General features: G+C 41.7%; 1 protein-coding gene across 1 annotated transcript in view; it reads right to left on the bottom strand.

Moving 5' to 3' along the window:
- Window positions 1–20,576, bottom strand: part of LOC126259530 (cytosolic Fe-S cluster assembly factor NUBP2 homolog) — a 91,066-nt gene extending 70,490 nt beyond the window's left edge. Inside the window, exons 1-2 of the mRNA XM_049956396.1 lie at window positions 20,301–20,576; window positions 19,601–19,689 (exon numbers count right to left, since the gene is read on the bottom strand). Of these exons, the coding sequence (XP_049812353.1) occupies window positions 19,601–19,689; window positions 20,301–20,411 (200 nt within the window). The 5' untranslated portion in view covers window positions 20,412–20,576. The remainder of the gene's footprint in view (window positions 1–19,600; window positions 19,690–20,300) is intronic.
- Window positions 20,577–21,009: the final 433 nt, after the last annotated feature.

The raw sequence follows: 21,009 nt of genomic DNA, 5'->3' as shown, positions 1-21,009 counted from the left end.
AAGCGGAGAGAGCAGCAAGATGGTCAACAGTGAAATGATGTTTTCAGGAACCACACTGGGCAGTTGTTAAAAGGTTTCAGAACTCCAGCCACCACCCTAAACGACAATTTACCATATGTTCCAAAACCTTACAAACAATACTCATGAGAGATTGGCTGCTAGCTAGAGGGGAGATGCTTGTCCTTTCCAGGTTTTGGAACAGGAATGACGATGGCTTTCCGCCATCTTCTGGGAAAGGTATTGTCAACCCAAAGTCAATTATAAAGGCAAAGGAGGTAGCACAGACTAGGGCATGATAGATGCAGCAACATTTGGATGTGAATACCATCTGGTCCCAAAGCAGAAGAGCAAGAGGAGGAGAGTGCATGTCTGAGTTCCCACATAGAAAAAACGATATTATAGCTTTTGCGATTTTGGAGAGGAAAAAGCAAGATGTCGCTCTTCCGCTACCCATTTCTTCGGGAGAAAGGTTGGTGGGTAATTAGAAGAGATCAAAATCTCAGCAAATTGTCAACCCAGTGATTTAGAGATTGTGACTGGGTCCAGTAAGGTATCATGAGCGACAGTTAGCCCAGAGGTCGGGGAAAAACTGGACGTGCCAGATATCTGTCGGATTCGACTCCAAACAACTGATGAGGGAGTGAAGCTATTAAAGGAGCTGGTAAAGAAATCCCAGCTTGCCTTTTTGCTATCGCGTATGATGCAACAGCATTGCTCACACAACTGCTTATAGCAGATACAGTTGGCTAACATAGGATGATGGCAGAAAACGTGACGAGCACATATCCACTCGCATATTGTGTCACGGCACGCCTCATTCCACCGTACGAGGTACTGATAGTTCCACGGCTGTAAGAATAACTTCCGTAACATGAGTGACCTCATCGTTAATGCTAAGAAACTGACGGTCATCAAATGTTGCTAGAGAGGAGAAAAGTGTCCAATCGGCTTGGGAAAACTTCCAGTGTCTTGATCGCATAGATGGCAGTTGTGGTTGTAATCAAGGGACACATGGAAAATGGTCACTCTTGTATGTATCACCAAGAGTGAACCATTCATAGCACCGAGCTAGCCGAACAGTACTGACCGAAAGGTCCAAATGAGAGTAGGTTGATGTGGAGGCAGACAAAAATCTAGGGTACTCAGTGTTGATGCAAACAAGATCCCTTTGGTGGAAGAGGACAATCAATAGGGAGCCTCTTGGACAAGGACACGGAAATCCCCAAAGCGGGCGGTGGGCGTTGAAGTCCCCAACCAGCAAATTGGGGGTTGGGAGCTGACCAAGGAGATGAAGAAGATTGACTCTTGCCATTGGTGTAGTCGATGGAATGTATAAGGTACAAAGAGAGAAGGTGAATCCAGAAAGGGAAAGATGTATAGCGACACCTTGGAAGGAACTGTGTAAGTACATTGGGTGATAATGGATAGTATCAAGGAGAAGAAACATAAGTCCGCCGTGTGCCGGAACGCCAGCAACAAAGGGAAGATCAAAGTAGACTGATTGGAAATGAGGGAAGACAAAGCGATCATGGGGACATAGCCGTGTTTCCTGAAGACAGAAGATGACCAGGGAGTAGAATGGTAAGAGGATCGACAGTTCATCCCAATTGGAGCAAATTCCGCAGATATTCCAATGGATAATTGACATAGGGTGGACAAAAAAAAGGGAAAATCTCACCACGGTTGCTGTCAACTCAGCGACCGCTGAGAGCCAGTGGCCGACGGTGTGGAATGGCATTTAGCCAGAGGCAGAAGACCCCGATCCATGGATTTTTTGGGGGCAGCTCCTGCTGCCAGTGGTCAGCTGGTTGACCAGCCGCCAGCGGTGCATTTCAGCGACACGGAAGATGGCCAAGGATGGCTACCGCTGGGTGGCGCTGTAGAAGAGACATGCCATGGCGGAGAAGGAGAGGAACCTTTTTTCTTATGAGCCTTCTTGGGAGCAGGACACTGAGATGGAGGAGCTTATGGTTGTGAGGTCTGGGTATGTAAAAAATCTTCACGAGTAGACTCTTTTTTAGAAGTCCTGGCATCTGATTTAGCAGGAACTGATGGAGGTTGAGCCTTAGAGTGAGCGGGTGATAATGGGAGGGTGAACAGGCGATCTTTGGGCTGGCTGATCTGACAACCATGGTACTAAAGGTGAGATCGCAAGTCTGTGTGGCTACCTCCTTAGTAGGTCGAGGAGAGAGGAGGACAGTGCAATATTTACATATGGGGAACACAGTGAGCTATCTACTGGTGAATAACTTACAAGCAGCAAAGGTAGACACCTTTTCCTTCACTCGGACTTCCTGAATAATTCATTCATCTTTAAAAATAGGGCAATCTCTAGAGGAACCAGCGTGGTCACCCATACAGTTGATTCAACGAGGGGATGGGGGTGGAAAATCACCCTCATGGGTGTCCCTGCCACAAGTAACACATTTGGTCGTATTGGAACATGACTGGCTGGTATGGTTAAACCTCTGACACTGACAGCAACACGTTGGGTTGGCAATGTAAGGGTGAACTGAAATTATCTCATATCCCGCTTTAATGTTCGATGGAAGTTGAACTCTGTCAAATGTCAAGAAGAAAGTGCGGATCGGTACCAGTTCCTTTTCAACCCTTTTCATTACTAAAAGTGCAGCCGTTACTCCCTGACCAGACAGGTAATTTTGAATGTCCTCATTTGATAATCCGTCAAGTGATCTTGTATAAACGACCCCACACAATGAGTTTAAAGCACGGTGTGCTTGCACCCTGACAGGGAAGGTGTGTAGCAGAGTAGTTCAAAGCAAGTTTTGTGCCTGGAGGGCACTGTCTGTGCCATTTCATAACCAGGAAAAGACTTTACAGGACCTACAATTGTGTCGACACCTTTCTGAATAATGAAAAGGTTTACTGTCGAGAAGTCTTGACCTTCGTCAGACCAGGAAACAACTAGGAACTTTGGCACTGGGGCTGAGACTCATCTAGGTTTATCTTGTGGGCAGAAGTTGTAGAAGTACAAGAAACCATTGCGAAAATATCCCCCGTGACTACCGGCATCTCCGATGGCGCGCTCCTTTCTAATGGGGGCCCTCTCTGAGGGCACTCCCGCCTTAGGTGATTGTCCACATCTCAGGTCACACCTTCCGAGAAATGGACAGAGAGACCAATCGGCATATTCAGAAGGTACCAACTCAGGTAATCACCCCTCCCTGGGCCTGGCCTTAACTCAGAGTCCTGTACTCGCCACACACATATCCACAAACGAGTTGTGGACCCCCTGGGGGCTGTTTTGCCTCAACAGCTATCCACCCAACCAGCTCATAGCATATAGCTATCCCGGAGGCTCTCCTTGTGATACACAACTTTTAAAGAAATGGAGATTACTGCATAATAGATGTAAAACAAAGCACAGGCCTGTAGACAGAGCAATGTAAATTAATATGTTTGGCTGCCAAGACGGCAAGTCATGAAGCCACCCACAACTACAAGAGCTGAATATTATCGAAAGATATCCCACATGACACAAAGAAATTTTAATCATGTATTAGTGATGTCAAAGTTAGTGTTCACACACTTGTGGTATTGACAACCCAAGTGGAGTGGAGATGTTTGTAAGGGCGCAAGACAGCAAGGTCTTCAGCACCCACAAGAAAACAAACTGAGACAAGTGTTGGTAAAATACACAAAACAGAAAGATAAAAACAGCACAGAAAACAAGTGTTACAAAAATTGGCAAACTATTTGCATAACCACACGGAACGAAGTATTGTGTCAATATTAAAACATTAACTACACAGGATGAAATGGTATAAGGAGCTATGACAATAGAGCAGATGGATGTGGCTGGCTCACCGTGAGAAGAAAAAAGGAGGGTCCAGCCACCCTAACGACACACTAAAACCTCCAGCCTACAAGTTTATGTCAGAGTCCAGACTCATCACAAAACTTTAAAAGTTTAGTCACACTCATCTCATCATCAGCTAAAATACAGAGCAGATCCCCACCAATATTTGCTTCTGCCCTTGGATCACGGTATAAAATGCAATCTGTTAAAATGTGGCAGATAGAGATGTGCATGCTACAAGCATCAAAAAACAGGGATCCTCTCGGCCGACTACAAAACTATGTGTGACAGGGCAGTGCCCAATTCTAATATGTGTGAGGGCCACTTCATTCCACCTGAGCAACTGGCAGGAGGAACTCCATGGCCAGGTTGTTGACTTCACCAACCGCTGCTTATTGGCCATCACCGCCAGCCTTTCCTCATCCCACAACTACATACACTTCCTGTGTAGTGCAGAAATGACGACAGCCTGCAAGGAAACAGGACACTGTGTCTGCAATGTAAAACATGAAGTCCAGCCACACTCATCTCTAGAAGGCAATCCTGTGCACGAACTCCATAGGGCCTCATTGCCTGTTGCCAGTCACGAAAAAGCCTTTCCAGTGGAGGCTGAGCAATGGTATGGTAAGTGCGTGTGTATGGTATGTACAGTGTTTTATATGCTTGGTGCACCGTAAGTAGCTGTCGTCTGATGTGAAGTGGTGATTCACCAGCCTCTGCATGAGGCTCGGTATGGGGCTTGTTCTGTATGCTCCAAAGGCCAACCGAATCCCTTCATGGAGATCATGTCGAACATCTTTAAATAAGAGGGTCTCGCAGATTCATACATCGTGCACCCATAATCGAGCCAAGATCGTACAAATGTCATGTAAAACCAGAGCAGACAAGTCATGTCTGCTCCCCACGTACAGTGGCAAAGACATTTTAAAATACTTAAAGCCTTAAATGACTGTTTTTTCAGGCCCTTAAGATGTGGTAACCACGTAAGCTTAGAGTCAAATGTTAGGCCCAGAAATCTTACTGTGACTTTAAAAGAAAGGACGGTGTCCCTCATCCTCAACTTAGCAAAGTTTAAAATGGAACAAGAACTGTTAATAAGAACACACTGTTCTGTGCCCACTAATCCAAACATTGAAGAGTTAGTTGCAACTGATGTGTTGTCGTTTCAAGCAAAAACCGAGAAGTCACCCACAAACAAAGAACACTGGTCAAGACTTTTTCACTATGGACGTAATGCTATTAACAGCTATGGCAAAGACAGTCACACTCGAAATGCTACCTTGAGGTGGACAGTTCTCCTGCTCAAAGTGATCAGACAGGATGTCACCAACTCTGTATCTAAAATATTGTGGTGAGAGGAAGGACCGAATAAAAATGGGAAGACAACCACGAAAAACCCATTCTTGAAGCTGCTCGAGGATATGATGCCTCTAAGTAATATCATAGACCTACCAAATGTCAAAAAATACACCTCGAAGGTGTTGTCAGCATAGGAAAGCCTGTTGCATAGCTGCCTCCAGTAAGATCAGATTATGAAAGGTGGAGCGATGACACTTCCTGAACCCACACTGAAAGCAACTAAGGAGGCACCTGGATTCTAAGATCCTGAGAAGATGGTTGTTGACCATCTGCTCCTACGTCTTTCCCACACAGCTAGTGAGTGTAACACTATGATAACTACTCAGGGATGTACAGTCTTCCCCGGGTTTTAGGAGAGGAATTAAAATTGCCTCATGCCGTGAGTCGGAAAAGTGAGGCAACGCCCAAATGGCACTAAAAATTGTGAGGAGGATGTCTTTGTTTCGCCTTTCACAGGTGTTGCAGCATACTATAATGAATTCTGTCGTGACCAGGAGATGTGTCATGAGCCACAGACAATGCAGAATCCAGTTCCCACATGGAAAAGGGGCAGGGCAGTTCGTCAGTGGTGGACCAGAGGTCCACACTAAAACCTGTCAGCAGCCGCTCTATGGTGCTGGAAACCTGGATCCTGACTGGCAACTGCAGTAACTGTGGCAAAATAGGCCACCATAGTATGGGCAATCCGTGGATTTGTTTGGAGAGTGCCATTCCCCATTACAGCAGCCATGGAGCACCTCCCTCCTGTCCCAGAAGTTCTCCTGACAGTCTCCCATACAACATAACTCTTCCTGGAACAATTAATGGTATTCAAAAACAGTTGCCATGACCTCTTCTTGCTCTCTCGAATAATTCGGCGGCACTTTGCCCTCACCACTTGAAATACTGTAAGATTCTCTGTAGTTGGCAGACACTTCAACCTATGCACAGCTGCACTCTACCAAGGGACAAGTTGCCTCTTCTGTTGTCCTGTGGTGTGTGAAATGAATGCTGCAGTGGCATGGTGTATCATTTTGGTAATATGATCCACCCATGCCTCGACATTGGCACAATGTTCAAACTGGGTCAACTAGCTATAAAGTGTCCAGTATGTCCTACCAAGCACCCACTGCGGTGGTTTCCTTTCAGGTTCCAGTCCATCTAGCAGATGAATCCAGATCGGGAAGTGATCACTTCTGTGCAAGTTGTCAACCACTTCCCATTGAGCAGTGTGAGCAAGAGCTGGAGCTGGAGAGCAAAGTGAGAGATCAATGGCAGAGAATGACCCAGTTGCTGTGCTCTGTTCTGTATTAAGCAACCATGCACATGATGACATGAGAAGCCTCTCAGTTGCTCCATCCCTGGGGCAGGTAGTTGCAGAGCCCCAAAGCACACTGTGTGCATTAAAATCGTCACAGAGGATGAAGGGGCGGGGAAGCTGTGTAATAAGGTCTCTTAGGGCTTCCACATCAAGCACCTAGTGTGGGGGCAAGTAAAGGGAACAAATTGTCAATGGATGACGCACATGCAATGCTATGGCAACTGCTTGATAAGTCATTGTAAGGGAGAGAGGCAAGGAGTAGTAGTCGGAACTGATGAAAGTACCTATGCCTCCTCTACCGCTCTCTCCAAGTCATCCTTTATGTGTAGGATATAGCCTCGTAGCTCAGGGCAAACGGTTAATGGAAATTAGTCTCCTGGAGACACAGACACAGTGGTCTACCCTGAGATAGGAGGTACAGTTCCTCCACATGCGTCCTGAACCCCTGTAAATTCCACTGTAGGATGGGAGCCATTACATCGATGTGGTTTTAATGTACCGCTACCTTTGTACTGCAGAGGTGAAGCACTTGTAGAGTGAGGGTGAACTGAAGGGCTGCCGGGATCCAAGGCATCTAACTCCATGATGTTCTCCTCATCAGTCAGACGGGAAAGAATGACATCTGATGTCGCTTGGGACAGCTTTTGACCTGAACATCGTGAACCTTTCCATGCCCCTTTGAGGATTGGGGGGAGGTGGGGGGAGGGGGGGGGGCATTGAGAGGCACTCTGCTTTTTTTGTACCTTCTGGATGCTCACTGTGGAACTGTTGTTGGTCTTCCCTGATGCAGCTGCCCAGATTGCTTGGTCCTTACTCATTTCCTTGGCATGTACATGTGCACATAAAAGTGCTTGTGGTGGATACAGGCACACTAGATGTCGTCTGCACCAAAGTGTCCACCTTGGGAATACATTTCTGCACCATGGAAGAACATGAGGTGGCAAAGACAAGGGGTTTCATCGCCTTATATTCTTTTTTGGCTTCAGCACAGGGGATCCACTTGGTTACTTTTATTTCCTGTATTTTGCATTCCTTAGCAGTCTCTGCTCCAGCCCAGGTGGTTCCCGGAGCATTTGATGCAAATCACTGGAGACGGGCAGTTAGTCCCAACTTCATGAGCAGCTTTTCCGCACTTCCCACACTTCACCTCCACAACTCATGGTTGTATGGCACCGCATAGGGTTTGGAATGTAAGGCCAAACATTAAGTCAAAGGAATCCCACAATAATATGTTCAGACAGTGTTGGGGAATTGAATGTGACAGTGAAAGTGGCTGTCTTTTCAGTTTCTTCATTATTCCTTCATGTTCGTTGCTCCACATCAACTATCCCCTGGGATGGCAATTCTTGCTTCAATTCTGCTATGTCCATGTCCATGATATCTCGGCATGTGACAACATCCTTACTGGGGCTGAGAAGTGTGCATCAACAATGATATCATATACACCCAATTTCCTTAATTTCTGAAGGAGATTCACCTACTTCGACCTGTAAGTTTTGACCAACAATGAGCCATTACACACTTGTTTTATAGATTTTAAGGTGCCAGCCAGGCCTTCCAAACACTTATGGACATGAAAGTAGGGATACTTTTTCAAATTTCCTCTCCTTCCTCTTTATCACCACAAACACATTGTTGTTCAAGAACCCATGAGCTCTGTTACTGAAGTCCACAGTATTCTTACTATCAGGAGGACTAACCTCTCTCATTCTCTTGGATGAATCTACATCTACATTTATACTCCGCAAGCCACCCAACGGTGTGTGGCGGAGGGCACTTTACGTGCCACTGTCATTACCTCCCTTTCCTGTTCCAGTCGCGTATGGTTCGCGGGAAGAACGACTGCCGGAAAGCCTCCGTGCGCGCTCGAATCTCTCTAATTTTACATTCATGATCTCCTCAGCAGGTATAAGTAGAGGGAAGCAATATATTTGATACCTCATCCAGAAACGCACCCTCTCGAAACCTGGACAGCAAGCTACACTGCGATGCAGAGTTCCTCTCTTGCAGAGTCTGCCACTTGAGTTTGTTAAACATCTCCGTAACGCTATCACGCTTACCAAATAACCCTGTGACGAAACTCGCCACTCTTCTTTGGATCTTGGGTGTGTATACTCCCAGGTGCTACACCCATCCTGCTGAGAGGACAAGAGGATGATTTCAAGGGTTCTGTTTCAGTCCAATGAGCAGCTGGGGAAACAAGGGTCCACTCAGACAGAGCCCCGCATGCCTGAGTAAGCCTTATACGACTGGGGTGCAGAGGTTCCCCAGAGGTTGCCTGCTAATGACTGTTCAACCTCAATAGGCATGCATCCCACCAGTGCGCAGTACACCTTCAGATCGAGGGTTTTTTATAGAGGCTTTTACCAACCTTGCAATCCAGGTGGTCATGCCAAGATCCTCATTCCCTGAGACACACATGTTCCACCGCATGGTGGTCGCTGAAGCATGCCCAGAGCTTACGGTGACAGGGGACTGGCGTTGTTTACCAGTCGCCAGCTCAGAAAGCCCGGGGTCGCCAAGACGGTATCCAGCAAATGAGTGCTGAGCACCTGAGGGCTCGACAACCTAAGTTGAGCTGTGTAACTCATCTTGAAAAATCGAGGGGGCAGGGAAATAAACAAATAAAAAATTGCACTGCACACCTAGCGAAACATCACAAAAACTTACAAAACTCAGTAATGCCAACATGAGTTGAACTACATGGCCCAACTTGACAGAATGACACCACTAAAGATATCCTAATAGAAATTGCACTACCCACCCAGAGAAAAATTATGAAAACTAACAAACTGAAATTATGAAAACTTGCAAAATGCAGTACCAGCAATATCAGTCGACCTGCCCACAGCACCACAAAATCCAAACTTGCTCATATAACTAACACTGAAAACCTAACCTCACCAATTTAGGCAAAAGAAACTCCATAATACCTACCACAGAACCAAAAAATTCATAAATAAACTGCATAACACCATTTTCGATATACAAGAAGCACATGATTCCACTCACAAACACAGATACCACACATACTAAAAATCAGAGAGAGAGAGAGAGAGAGAGAGAGAGAGAGAGAGAGAGAGAGAGAGAGAGAATAAAATAAAACCATAAAACTTACTTTCAACCCAATGTCATCTGACACACAAATCTAGCAATTATAGTGACAGCAAAATAATATGCCATCAACACAATCCCTTGAACAGCAAGCCAATGCAGTCTTCTCAACATAGGAACCTCAAGGCACGCAAAGTTATATGCTGTTCCACTGACAATGCTAAATATACTAGGCATAATCCGTATCACTTCAGGCAGGGGGTTACCTTCATAGTCTCGGATGTTACTGAAATTAGCATATGTTAAAATTCAAGAGTAAGTAAGAAACACGTATTATTTTGTTTTCTACAAAAAAATTCCTGCCTCGAGATACAGGCCTCCAAAGATGACATTGCAAACACCATTTTGAAGATGCAATTTCAGAATTTTTTTTAAAAATGCTGTATCTCGTAACAGTTGTGGTTATTTTGTTAAGTTTTTTTTTTTTTTTTACAATGGTATCCTCCATTTGGACATATCTGTCAAAGTTCTTTTACTGTCACCTTTTGATTTTTTTTATGATTTACAGAAAACTTTTTTTTTTCAAAAATGCCAATCCAGAAGAGTTAGATTTTTTTCCGTGTATCAGTACCATGTAGTACTACATTCTCTGTAAAGGAGAGCTACCACTTTTAGGTTGGACAGGTTTTATTTTAAAAAAATCATTTTTCTTAACTTTCAAGGATAATGTATGTCTTCACTGAAGTAGTTCTAAACAATTTCTTTGTTACAATGTTTATTTCTATTGTCTCAGTTGCAGTTATTTCGTATCACTTTCTTTGTTGCAGTTATTTCATTTCACTTTCATTGTTGTAGATATTTCTTACACTTTGTTGTAGTTTCTTGTCAGTTTCTTTGTCATGGTTGTTCATTGCAGGTCTCTGTAATGTTGCTGTTCAGTGCTAATTCGGTTACTGAAGAGGCTTCTACGAAATCTAAAACTATCCAGTGAGTTCTATGTTTTTGTGAGGAGTTTGCCAGTTGACACAGTTACAGTGTGTTCTGTGAAAAGGACTGTTTGAAATATCTTCTGACTGGGGCCACAGGAGAGAAGTGTGCCAACTATTTGCATATCCACAAAAAGAGTGACATACAAGACAAACAAAAAAAAAACAGACTTTGTTCAGGTTGGGAATAAGTGTTCTCATTTGAAGCCTGTTTCAAAACGAACATGTTTCCAGTGATGAATTTTTGTGTTCTAAATATTTTGACAGAATAAGAACAATGATAGTATCTGAACAAGGTGAAGCCTCCCATGGTGCAGACGACACAGATTTTGCATGTATAGAGGAAGAATTAAATACCCTGAATCAGTCAACTACAGATGTAGGTGTCAGTCCTGTTAAGAAACCGTGGTCAGTGAAGTTGAGTCATAAGCTCTATTATCAAGAAAGCACAGATAAATTACTAAAGTTATGGATGAATATGCTACAGCAAAACTGACCACACTCTTCAAAGTAGAAATTCCATCTTCAGAAGATAATGAACCAAAGCACTCTTGCACCTCTTGCCAGGAATTTTTCACAAATATTAATTCAGTTGTTGAATATTGACCATCCTACAGTGGGAAGGTGCAAGTTTTAACTATTATTCCAGAGATATTTCCAAAGAAAACAATTTTGAACCACATTCCATCAGTATCAAAGTACGTGGCAGACAAATCAAGAAATGTGAGTTCTGTAAAACGAGTCTTTGGAAGACCAGATATCTATTATGGTCATCCTGTAGAAGCACCTCAAGTTCAAATACTGCAGTCATTTTATCTGGAAGATAAATGGGACTGTTATAGCCAGAGTGCCAACAAAAAAGACACTATAACTGTAACAGTTGAAGATCAAAACGTTGTGAAAGTGAAGAGGGTACATGACTCGCAGCATTAAAGAAAATTTTGCAATTTATAAGAGCAACTATACAACTTCACATATAGGAAGATCAAAATTTTATGCACTACAACCTAACTGGGTAGTTCTACACCCACTTAGAGATGTCTGTTTATGTGTGTACTGTGTGCAATTTTGAACTCTTTAAGAACTTACAGGAGCACGTGACATAGAGGACACATTAGTTGGGCGTGTGAAGTCATTAGTAGTCTGTGACATAAAGCGAGAGACTTGTTTGTTTCAAGAATGTGGAGACTGCCTTGGAAAGGAAGGACTGTCATTAGACACTTGGCCTGGAAGAAGTACCAGATAACTCTGCAGAAATTACATATGTGACATGGGAGGAAAATAAACTAATTAAGAAATCTGTTGCCTTTGACAGTTTCATTGACAAACTTGGTAAAGGCTCAGTGAACACCATCATCTGAAGAAATTTCAACAACATCACATTGCAGAAGTCAAAGGGTGTGTACAGGCTGAACAACTATGTTTAGTGATTCACTGTGATTTTGCTGATAACTGGTCCGTAATCCTCCCACATGAACTACAAGGGTATCATTCGAGTAATGACCATGTTTCAATTTTCATAGGCATGACATATTTTCAAAACAAGACCACAAGTGTTGCAGTTATAAGTGATGACACACGACATTACTCAGCACATGCTTTGCTAGCAACGCGCAAAATTCTTCAACTACAAACAGGGGCAGAGAAGATCATCATTATTTCTGGTAGTGCTCCTAGTCATTTTAAAACCTGTTACTGTTTGAATTGAGTAAGTTGCTTGTGCCAGCTGACTGGGTATACAGTGTTACTGTTCATGGGAAGGGGCCTTGTGATGGTGTAGGAGGCCTGCTGAAGCACCATGCTACAAAACGTAATCTTTCCAAACCAAATACAGCTGTGATTCAGCATGCTGAGGATTTTATGACAGTCGTGGAATCTTACACATCTACAACCCTCATTCTTTTGTCCCAAGAGGAAATCGAAGAATTATGTGAGCAGAAAAAAGAAGACTGGTCCAAACAAACTACTCCTGTGAAAGGAATTCAGAAGACACACTTTTGGACTCAAAGTGAAGGGTGAACTTATATTTACTTTAAAGATAAAGAAAGAAGAAATTTCATTTGTTTGGCCAGCACCTCAGAAACAACAGGATAATATTCAGATTCACAATCTGAGAAGGGGGATGTTTGTGGCACGTGTGTATGCTGTGACTGGTGTATTGCAGAGATTATAGACACGAGTTATGAGTTAAACAAAACTGTAGTGAACTTTATGCTACCACATGGACCAGCTGCTGGACGTAGGTGTCCAGCTGATGGACAGCTGATGGACAGCATCAGTGCTCACTTCCTGTTCACAATGTTTTGAAGACTTTAAGTGCTCCAGTTCCTATTGGTTGTAAAGAAAGGCATCACTTTACATCAAAGGAAGATACTGAAGCAGTGAAATACATTTTTAGTTCATTGACTGGCTAATTTGAGTACAAAACAGAGTGCACAGAAGTTGTATAAATTGAAACCTTTTAGTCTTTGGACCTTTCACATACAGTTTGGAACCATTTAAAATGTTTGAAAAATGAGACTCTTACCCATCTTTCAAAACTAAAATTATGTTAAATAAGGCTAAGTTTTGATTTTTATGAGCATGTTATGTGATAATAAAACATGTTTTATGTATGGCAAAAATTTCAATTGTTTATAAAACCTGTTCAACCTAAAAGTGGAAGCTCTCCTTTTCAGGGAATGTAGAACTATACAGTATTAATAAACAGAAAAAAATCTAAATTTTATGGATTGACATTTTTGAAAAAATTTTTTTCCATAAATTATAAAAAAGTTCAGAGTACTATAGTAAAAGAACTTTGATAAGTCCAAATTGAGGATTTCTTTGGAATCATAAAGTAATTATCTTTCAAATGGGAAAAAAAAGAAATATCTAGAACTGTTCCAGAGATACAGTTCTAAATTTTTCTCCAAAATTCGCATCTTCAGAATGGTATGCACACTGTCATCTTTGGAGGGCTGTATCTCAGATCAGAAATTGTTTAGGACAAAACAAAAGAATACTTCATCCTTTATTTTAACATATGCTAAATACAGTAACATCTGAGACTATGAATGTAAGCCTGCCTGAACTGATATGGACTATGCCACTAGTTCCTGATCCGAGATGCAGCAACTTTGGTCAATGTTGACCTTCACATGCCGAATAACTATAGGAATTTAACTGTGCTCCACATATTGTCCCCAACTGTAACACATCATCCCCAACTGCGATACACTGGGACCTACTCATGCACTTCGTTGTCAATTCGTAACTAGCAAAAAACGAAATATACAATTAAATCTCCAACCACAAACGACACACCACACTAATAATTACAAACCCAAAACAGCATCATCTGCTGAGAACTGCCGATATCAAAATAACTCATTAACAAACTGCTACATACTCTTATAATGTTACTACCACAAACAGCACTCAAAGAGTCCAATATCAGTAACAACAGTCATAAACAATTTAGAAACATAAATATCCCATACTGTAACATGCCACCACATAATCCAACACACCCTCTGCAAACACGATACATGTCACAAGCGCACTGCCACCATGACATCACGTGACATCACACAACACAACACAGTGCCATCAACGGTCAAAGCAGATGGACACTCAAGTCGACCACACCATACTTTCTCAGAGATAGATTTCTGACATTTCCATTACAGAAACTCCCATTATGGCTTCAAATCCACAGTTCAGACAGACTCTCAAAGTTTGTACAAATTCCAGTTGCCAACTTCTTACTCCGTCTAAGCCACATATAGCCACCAATCACCCTCCTTTGACAATGTACTAACTTAATTATCTTGGCTACTTTGTTGTTGCCAGTTTCAAAGTGTTGTCTTTGATGTCAATTTCTACAACAGAGTATAGTTACACACAATTCATATGACAAAATGAAAACTACGGCTGTTCCACTACCAATATACATGCCACAAATCACCATTAATATTACCTCACTCTTCACCAGTTATCCCCTGTGTAGAACACTGAATGTTTCTTCTGATGGACTCAACCTCAAAGTGAATCACTGACCTCCATCCCCCTCTCCCATATCACTTTAACTTCATATCCATCAATAACTATTTTTTGAGAAGCAGATATACAGCTGAGAGAATAAAAATGGCTGCATTTTTCAGAACCTTTCCATAGGTTACTTAGATTTTTCTAGAGGTCAGAAATCAGCCCTTGTATCTATGTGATACAGTGATGATTTTTTCACAATCATTTTCACACAAAAAATTTATCTGACCATTCACAGACTGAAGCCATATTACTTAATACCGATTTCTAACTCATTCATGGTGTAACAGAACAGCCTCCTCTAGCATTACTTTTCTTCAACAGTAGTTGGCAATACTAGTACTAGTTTTCGAATTCTGGACAGTTTAATATTATCTCAGTTGCTTTTCTAAATACTTTGATATAATTTTATAGACAGTATGCTATATTTCAGGCTAAAATTTATGAAAAGGAATTACTTTATTTTGGATGTTATAATCGATAAATACTAGTTCTGAATGTAAAGTTAAAATTATTTTTTTTTAAACATTTGAAATTACAAATTATTTGCACACTTCAAATTTCTATTATTAATTATGCACTCCTCTACTGTTTACTATGTTTATTTCCTAATTTTATGAAGTGAAAAATTGTAAACCCTTTGGAATGTTGTTATTCCTGCAGAGTGTGGAATGTCGTAAGGTTGCCTCTGATGTGATCGGATGTATTTTTGTATAATAGGTGTGAACAATGTAATTTCGGCTTTGTTAACGTGAAAAATCAAAATTCTGTATCACATACTAAAATGTGAGACAATCAGGGGTCGACCGAAGCGTGCGATTCCACCCATCGGCTTTGACCTGTGACGTAAGGCTGTGTGATGTCACAACAGGGCGGAGTTTGGTTTGTGACTGTGGCGTGTTTGTAGGCGTCATTGTGTTGCGGTTCGTGGTACCCCCTGGTGGTGTGTTCAGGCGTTTCGTGTTGTGTGGTGTATTAAGTTCAGTGTGGTGTTACTGATTCTAGTGACTGGTTTTCGTTTTAGCTGTGTTTAGAGTGGAATTGGTTTCAGTGAGTTAACGATTTAGTGGTTTTGTGTGAAAGTTATTGTAGTGCTGTTCGCTGTAGGTCGTGTGTTAATGTGAATAAATTAATTTGTTGTTGCTCTTGTTAGGTATGGATATGACCGGTAAAATAAATAGTATACAACTCCGCGCTATTATGGGCGCAACTCAGCTGGAGCTGATCAAATTTCTACAGCTTTTTGGGTTGATTGCGGAGGTGGTTAAGTCCGCTGTCTGTCGGAATGAAATGACAATGGCAAAAGTTCCGGCGTCTCGGACCAGGGACGGTTATATGTGGCAGTCCCGTAGGGATAACCTATGGCGCTCCCTACATTCCTGATTCGAGAAGTCTAGGTTGGGCATGCGCGAGATTGTGTTGTTGACATATTACTTTTGTTATATATCCTATTAAAGTTTTTGCGCGCATGAGACTGGCGTGAGTGAGAGGAGTGTGTTTGACTGGTTTTCGTTTTGCAGTGAAGTATGTTCTGAGTTTATTAAGCACAGGGGTAAGTTGGGTGGGTCTGGGGTTGTGGTGGAGTACTCACACTTTGGGAAAAGGAAGTATGGGAGGGGTAAATCTGTGGTTGGTCTCTGCGTGTGTGGGGCTGTTGTACTGGAGGGGGGGGGGTTCGGAATGTGTTTTTAAGGGTTGTGGATGGGTGACTGGGTGGTATAAGATGGAATTAGTTGGGTTAATTGAGGAGTTTATAGAACCGGGATCCACTGTAGTTTCCGACGCTTTTTTTTTCTTATAGGGGGTTGGGTGAGAGGGGGTACAATCATTTAGTTGTTAACCATAGTTTAGAGTTTCAAAAATTACGAGATGCGAGCTTGCACAAATACTATAGAAGGGATGTGGGAGGCCATTAAGTCAGTTCTTGGGAGGGTGAAGAGGTGCTCCTCTAACCTTCAGTCTCATTTAGATGAGTATTGTTGGTGGAAGTGTGTTCCTGAGGGCTATTGTTTATTTGTTTTTTTTTAAGGGCTGTTATTAAGATGTACAGCCCGAAGGTGGTTAGTTAGTGTGGTTTGGGTGGGTGGGTGGCTGATGCTTTGGGGGGGCGGGGGGGGGGGGAGGGGGGGTGTTAGTTGTTGGTACCGTTTGTGAGGGGCGGGGGAGTGTGTTGGTTTGCGATTAAGTTGTGGAGGATCTATTTTGTTGCAGTTTTTGTTGAGTTGTAGTGTGTGACTGAGATTTTTTTTTATTTAGTTTGGTTTTTGTTTATGGGTATTTTATTTTGGGGTGAGGGGGGAGGTTGTGTTGGGGGGGTGGGGTGTGGGTGGGTTGGATCTTTCTTTTGGTTGTGTATTTTTTCATTGGTTTGTGGTTGTGTGTGGGTGTGTGTGTGGCTGTGTGTATGCCTGTGTGCGATTGTGCTGGCCGGTTTAGGTTGCGGTACCAGAACTTTGTTGTTGTAAGTTTTTATTTTTCTTGTCCTTATTGTATTTGTTGTGTGTTGGGGTCAAGGGAAGGGTTTCATTACAATGTGTGGTTGTGGCTGTGGGTGTTCTGGCATCGGGAGTTGCTGTTGAGCTATATAGGTCAAGGGAAGTGTTCGATTCCAATTTGTGGTATCGGGACCTGATGTTTAGCTATATACGTCAAGGGAAGTGTTCGATTCCAGAGGATATTGTGTTCAGTGGAATTTAGGGAGTTTTGTGTTGTTGGTTTTTTTTTCATCGTTTTTTTGCGGTTTGGTATGGTGGTGTGTGTTTAAATTTGTTTATATTTACTTTGTCCCCACCCCAAAACTCCCAATTTCCCACGCTTGTTCCATTAGTGTCATTAGGTTTTTTTATGGTACGTGTGTGTGTTGGTTTTTCAATGTATTTTCGTGTTTGTTGTCATGTTTACGTAATGACGTAATAGGCGCCATATTTGAGTCGTGGTGTATGGTCACTTCCGCCATATTTGTGACATCATGGGTCAAAGCAGACAGGTGGAATCGGACGCTTCTGTATTTCCGACAATCAGTGGTAAATATATTTACATAAAAAATTCTGCAACAACAATATTCCAATTTATTTAGTTGAAACCAATCATGAGGAGCTGATGTTAGATTTTCAGCTTCAAGAATCAGACCCCTAGACAAGAACTGGAGCCATCTCAACATGACAAGCTTAGTAAACTTGAAAGTTTATTGTAATCTTCGCTCCTCTCAAATCTTCATAAAAGACTTTGCTTATTAATTAGTTGGACTGGGTATTGTTTAATGTGGACAACAGATGGAAGAAGGAAGGAGGGGGGAGATTACAGTGGTCAACTTGACATGAAGACCATATGGCAATAGTCCAGAGAAACAAAACATTTAAAAAAAAAGTCATTGAATCTGATTAGGCTATTACTGTAATACGAACATGAGGGTGGAATATACACACTAAGTTGGAAAATGGGCTTTTGTTTGTATGCTAAAATTCTGAGGACACAAAGGCACAGAAAAAGTACAGATCACTAGTAGAGATCACTGCTTGCTCCAAAATTATTTATTTCTTCAAAGACGAAATAAGTGACACCCACTTGTGATCAAAATAGAAATTGAGGCGGAGATATTGATGGAGAGGCAGGAGTGAGCTAAAAGGAAGATCAGTGTTTAATGTCCCAATTACTACGAAATCACTAAACATGAGTGCAAACTGGGGCAGGCAGAGAAGGAAATCTGCCACATCATTTTCAAGGGAATCATTCCAGCATATATGTTAAGTGATTTGGGAAAGCCACAGAAAACGTGTGTGGATGATGGGGTGGTAATAATACCCATATGCAACCATGTCTTTATTAAACATAGTAGAATAGTTTTAGACTTTAAATATACACTTAATAATAATTTCTTATAGAGAAGTTCCCAATTTAATTCCACTTATTTTAGAAATATTCTTTTATAAACCAAATAGTGTTTTCAATAGTCAGACATAAATCTTAACTTTGAAAATATTACAGGGCAAGGATCAAGCAGATACTGGAAGTTTATTGAAAAATTTTAAGCACATTATTTTATGAGAGTTCGGAGTCTTAGTGCATGTCTGACATATCGAAGTCCAGTTTGCTCATCGTGCTGCTGAGGCATATCTTCTCTCTGATGTCAAACTTACTTAAGTTGCTTTTTGACATAAAGAAATGCTGTATAGATACTTAACTTCACAACTAGTATCATTAGCTTGATAAAGAAGCCTCAGCAGTGTTCCTTACGTCGCACTTTACTCATTATTCTGGTTACTTTTTAATGGATTTTCAGAATTTCAATTAGAAAACAGGAATGATACCATATCAGTATGCCATATAAATTGCATGACTGAAATATGCCACCTTCAGAAACTCATTAGTGATTGCATCTGTCAATTTCTGCATGATATAGCACACACTTGTTAGACATGGCAAATATGTTCCTCCCAGTTTAATTTGGTATCAACACGAAAGCATAACTGTTTTAGTGTCTACATCATTAACTAATCATAGAATTAGTTCTTGTGCTTATAGGATTACACAGCAGGTCATTGGAAAAAAAAGAAACGAATTCACTGCTAGTTCCAGTGTCTTATTCATTGTTCCACCTTGTTAGGTGAGAAACAGAGTGTAAAATGAACTTTGTAGGAGAGTACAACACACACACACACACACACACACACACACACACACACAAACTTTTAACAACATACAAGCATCATAATCTTCACACTTTGGAATGGAAAGTGCTCTGCTATTTTGAAACATTTACTCAACCACTGTGATGGTGACATGCTTCTGTTAGTACTAACAATCTAGAAACACATGGTACGAACAACATACCAAGTGAAATGAACATAAAAGGGCGTAATTTGGTAAGACCAGTAACATTAAGAATTTCTAAAAACTGAAAACATGGGTAATTTACAGCTACTACCTACAATAACTATTGTTATGAAGAGCAACAATTGAAGAGCACTACTTGTAATTATCACTTACCTTTATCCTATGAGCTATTGTGTGAACATGTTAGTAACACTTCAATCTGTGTGGTATATGACTCACCCTTGAGGGCACTGATGGACATCTTTACCCTGCAAATGCAGAAGGTACGGAATACTTGGTCCACATAAGTCAATATCAAGGAGACCAACCTACAAATAAATGGAAAATTTTATTTTACAGATTCACTTTATGAGCCTACTGTTATACGACATAGAGAAAACAAAACTAAGTACTAAGAAACAATAAGTACGAAAAAAGAAGTGCGCCCTCAGTATAGCGCGGACAAAGTGGTTTCTCTTTTTGTAAATATTAAATAGCCTACTGTCATTTCCATTTTTCACTATCAATAGGAAACATAAACCGCTGACAAGAAATTCTGTAACACTGGAGTTCCGTATGTTTACTAACGTGAAGTCGAGACGGTCCAAAATAAAACTGCATCAGTTTTGCTGGAGGAACTTTGTCACAGAGCTATGCTATAAACACATCTGCGCAAAGTGTTACTGCCACTGGTATTATGCATAACTCTGTCAAAGTCTGTGCTGAACAGGTCTGGTCTGAAATCTACGTAGCGTCAGCGCCACATTCTAAAAGCACGATTACGTACCGCATGCTCTTTCTTTCACGAAAATCGTAGCCTAACATGGCAGTCCTTCTGTCGGATGCACACTGCTGACAAGGCCACACAAGCGCTTCACGTTTTGAAGAGGCATTTGGAACAGTATGATAAAGCTACACTGGCTCAATAAATGATAAATACCTTATAACCGCTGTCTCTGAAAGCATAAGCAAGTTGAGTACTTATTGTTGACTTTCCCACGCCCCCCTTTCCCGACAACACAAGTATAATGTGTTTCACGCCGTCGAGCATTCTGAATTTTTCGTATTATTTGTACGAATATTTTTCTATGCGTGTCAATTGCACAATACAATAATGTCATACGACATCCTCCTCCACGCTGATGTAAACAATCACATACTCAAAACTCATCTTATCATCTATGACAACACGCCCTCTCCAGCATCACTCAATTGTTTACATTCGAGTCACAGACTTTATAGCAAAGGGTTGCCAACTTTTAAACGCAAAAACATCGTACCAGTCACGCAAAATCATCGCACAATCTGTCTACCATAAAGCCTAGTTTACACGATGACATTGGGTTGCGCCACTCGTTGCGTGAATGAGTTGCACGCAAATGGTTTCATATTTGACTGTAGACACGGCGAAACCAGTATATACTTCAGTTTCGTCGTTTTGTGGGTTCCTGAGTCGTGACTGAAATGAAAGTTTAGGCAGCTGCATGTCGCACGAGTTGTGATGGAGTTAAAGCTTGTTGCGTGGAATCGCTGCATAAGATAAAAATAAGAAACGTGTTTCGATTCGTGACTGGATGAAGAAAAGGCGTCAATAGAGTTAATTATGCGATAAGGAATAAAGATATTGTAATGCATGAAGCACTGTTGCC

The sequence above is a fragment of the Schistocerca nitens genome, chromosome 5, assembly GCF_023898315.1.
Source record: "Schistocerca nitens isolate TAMUIC-IGC-003100 chromosome 5, iqSchNite1.1, whole genome shotgun sequence".
Lineage (NCBI taxonomy): Eukaryota > Metazoa > Arthropoda > Insecta > Orthoptera > Acrididae > Schistocerca > Schistocerca nitens.
This window is presented reverse-complemented; position numbering and strand designations above follow the sequence as displayed.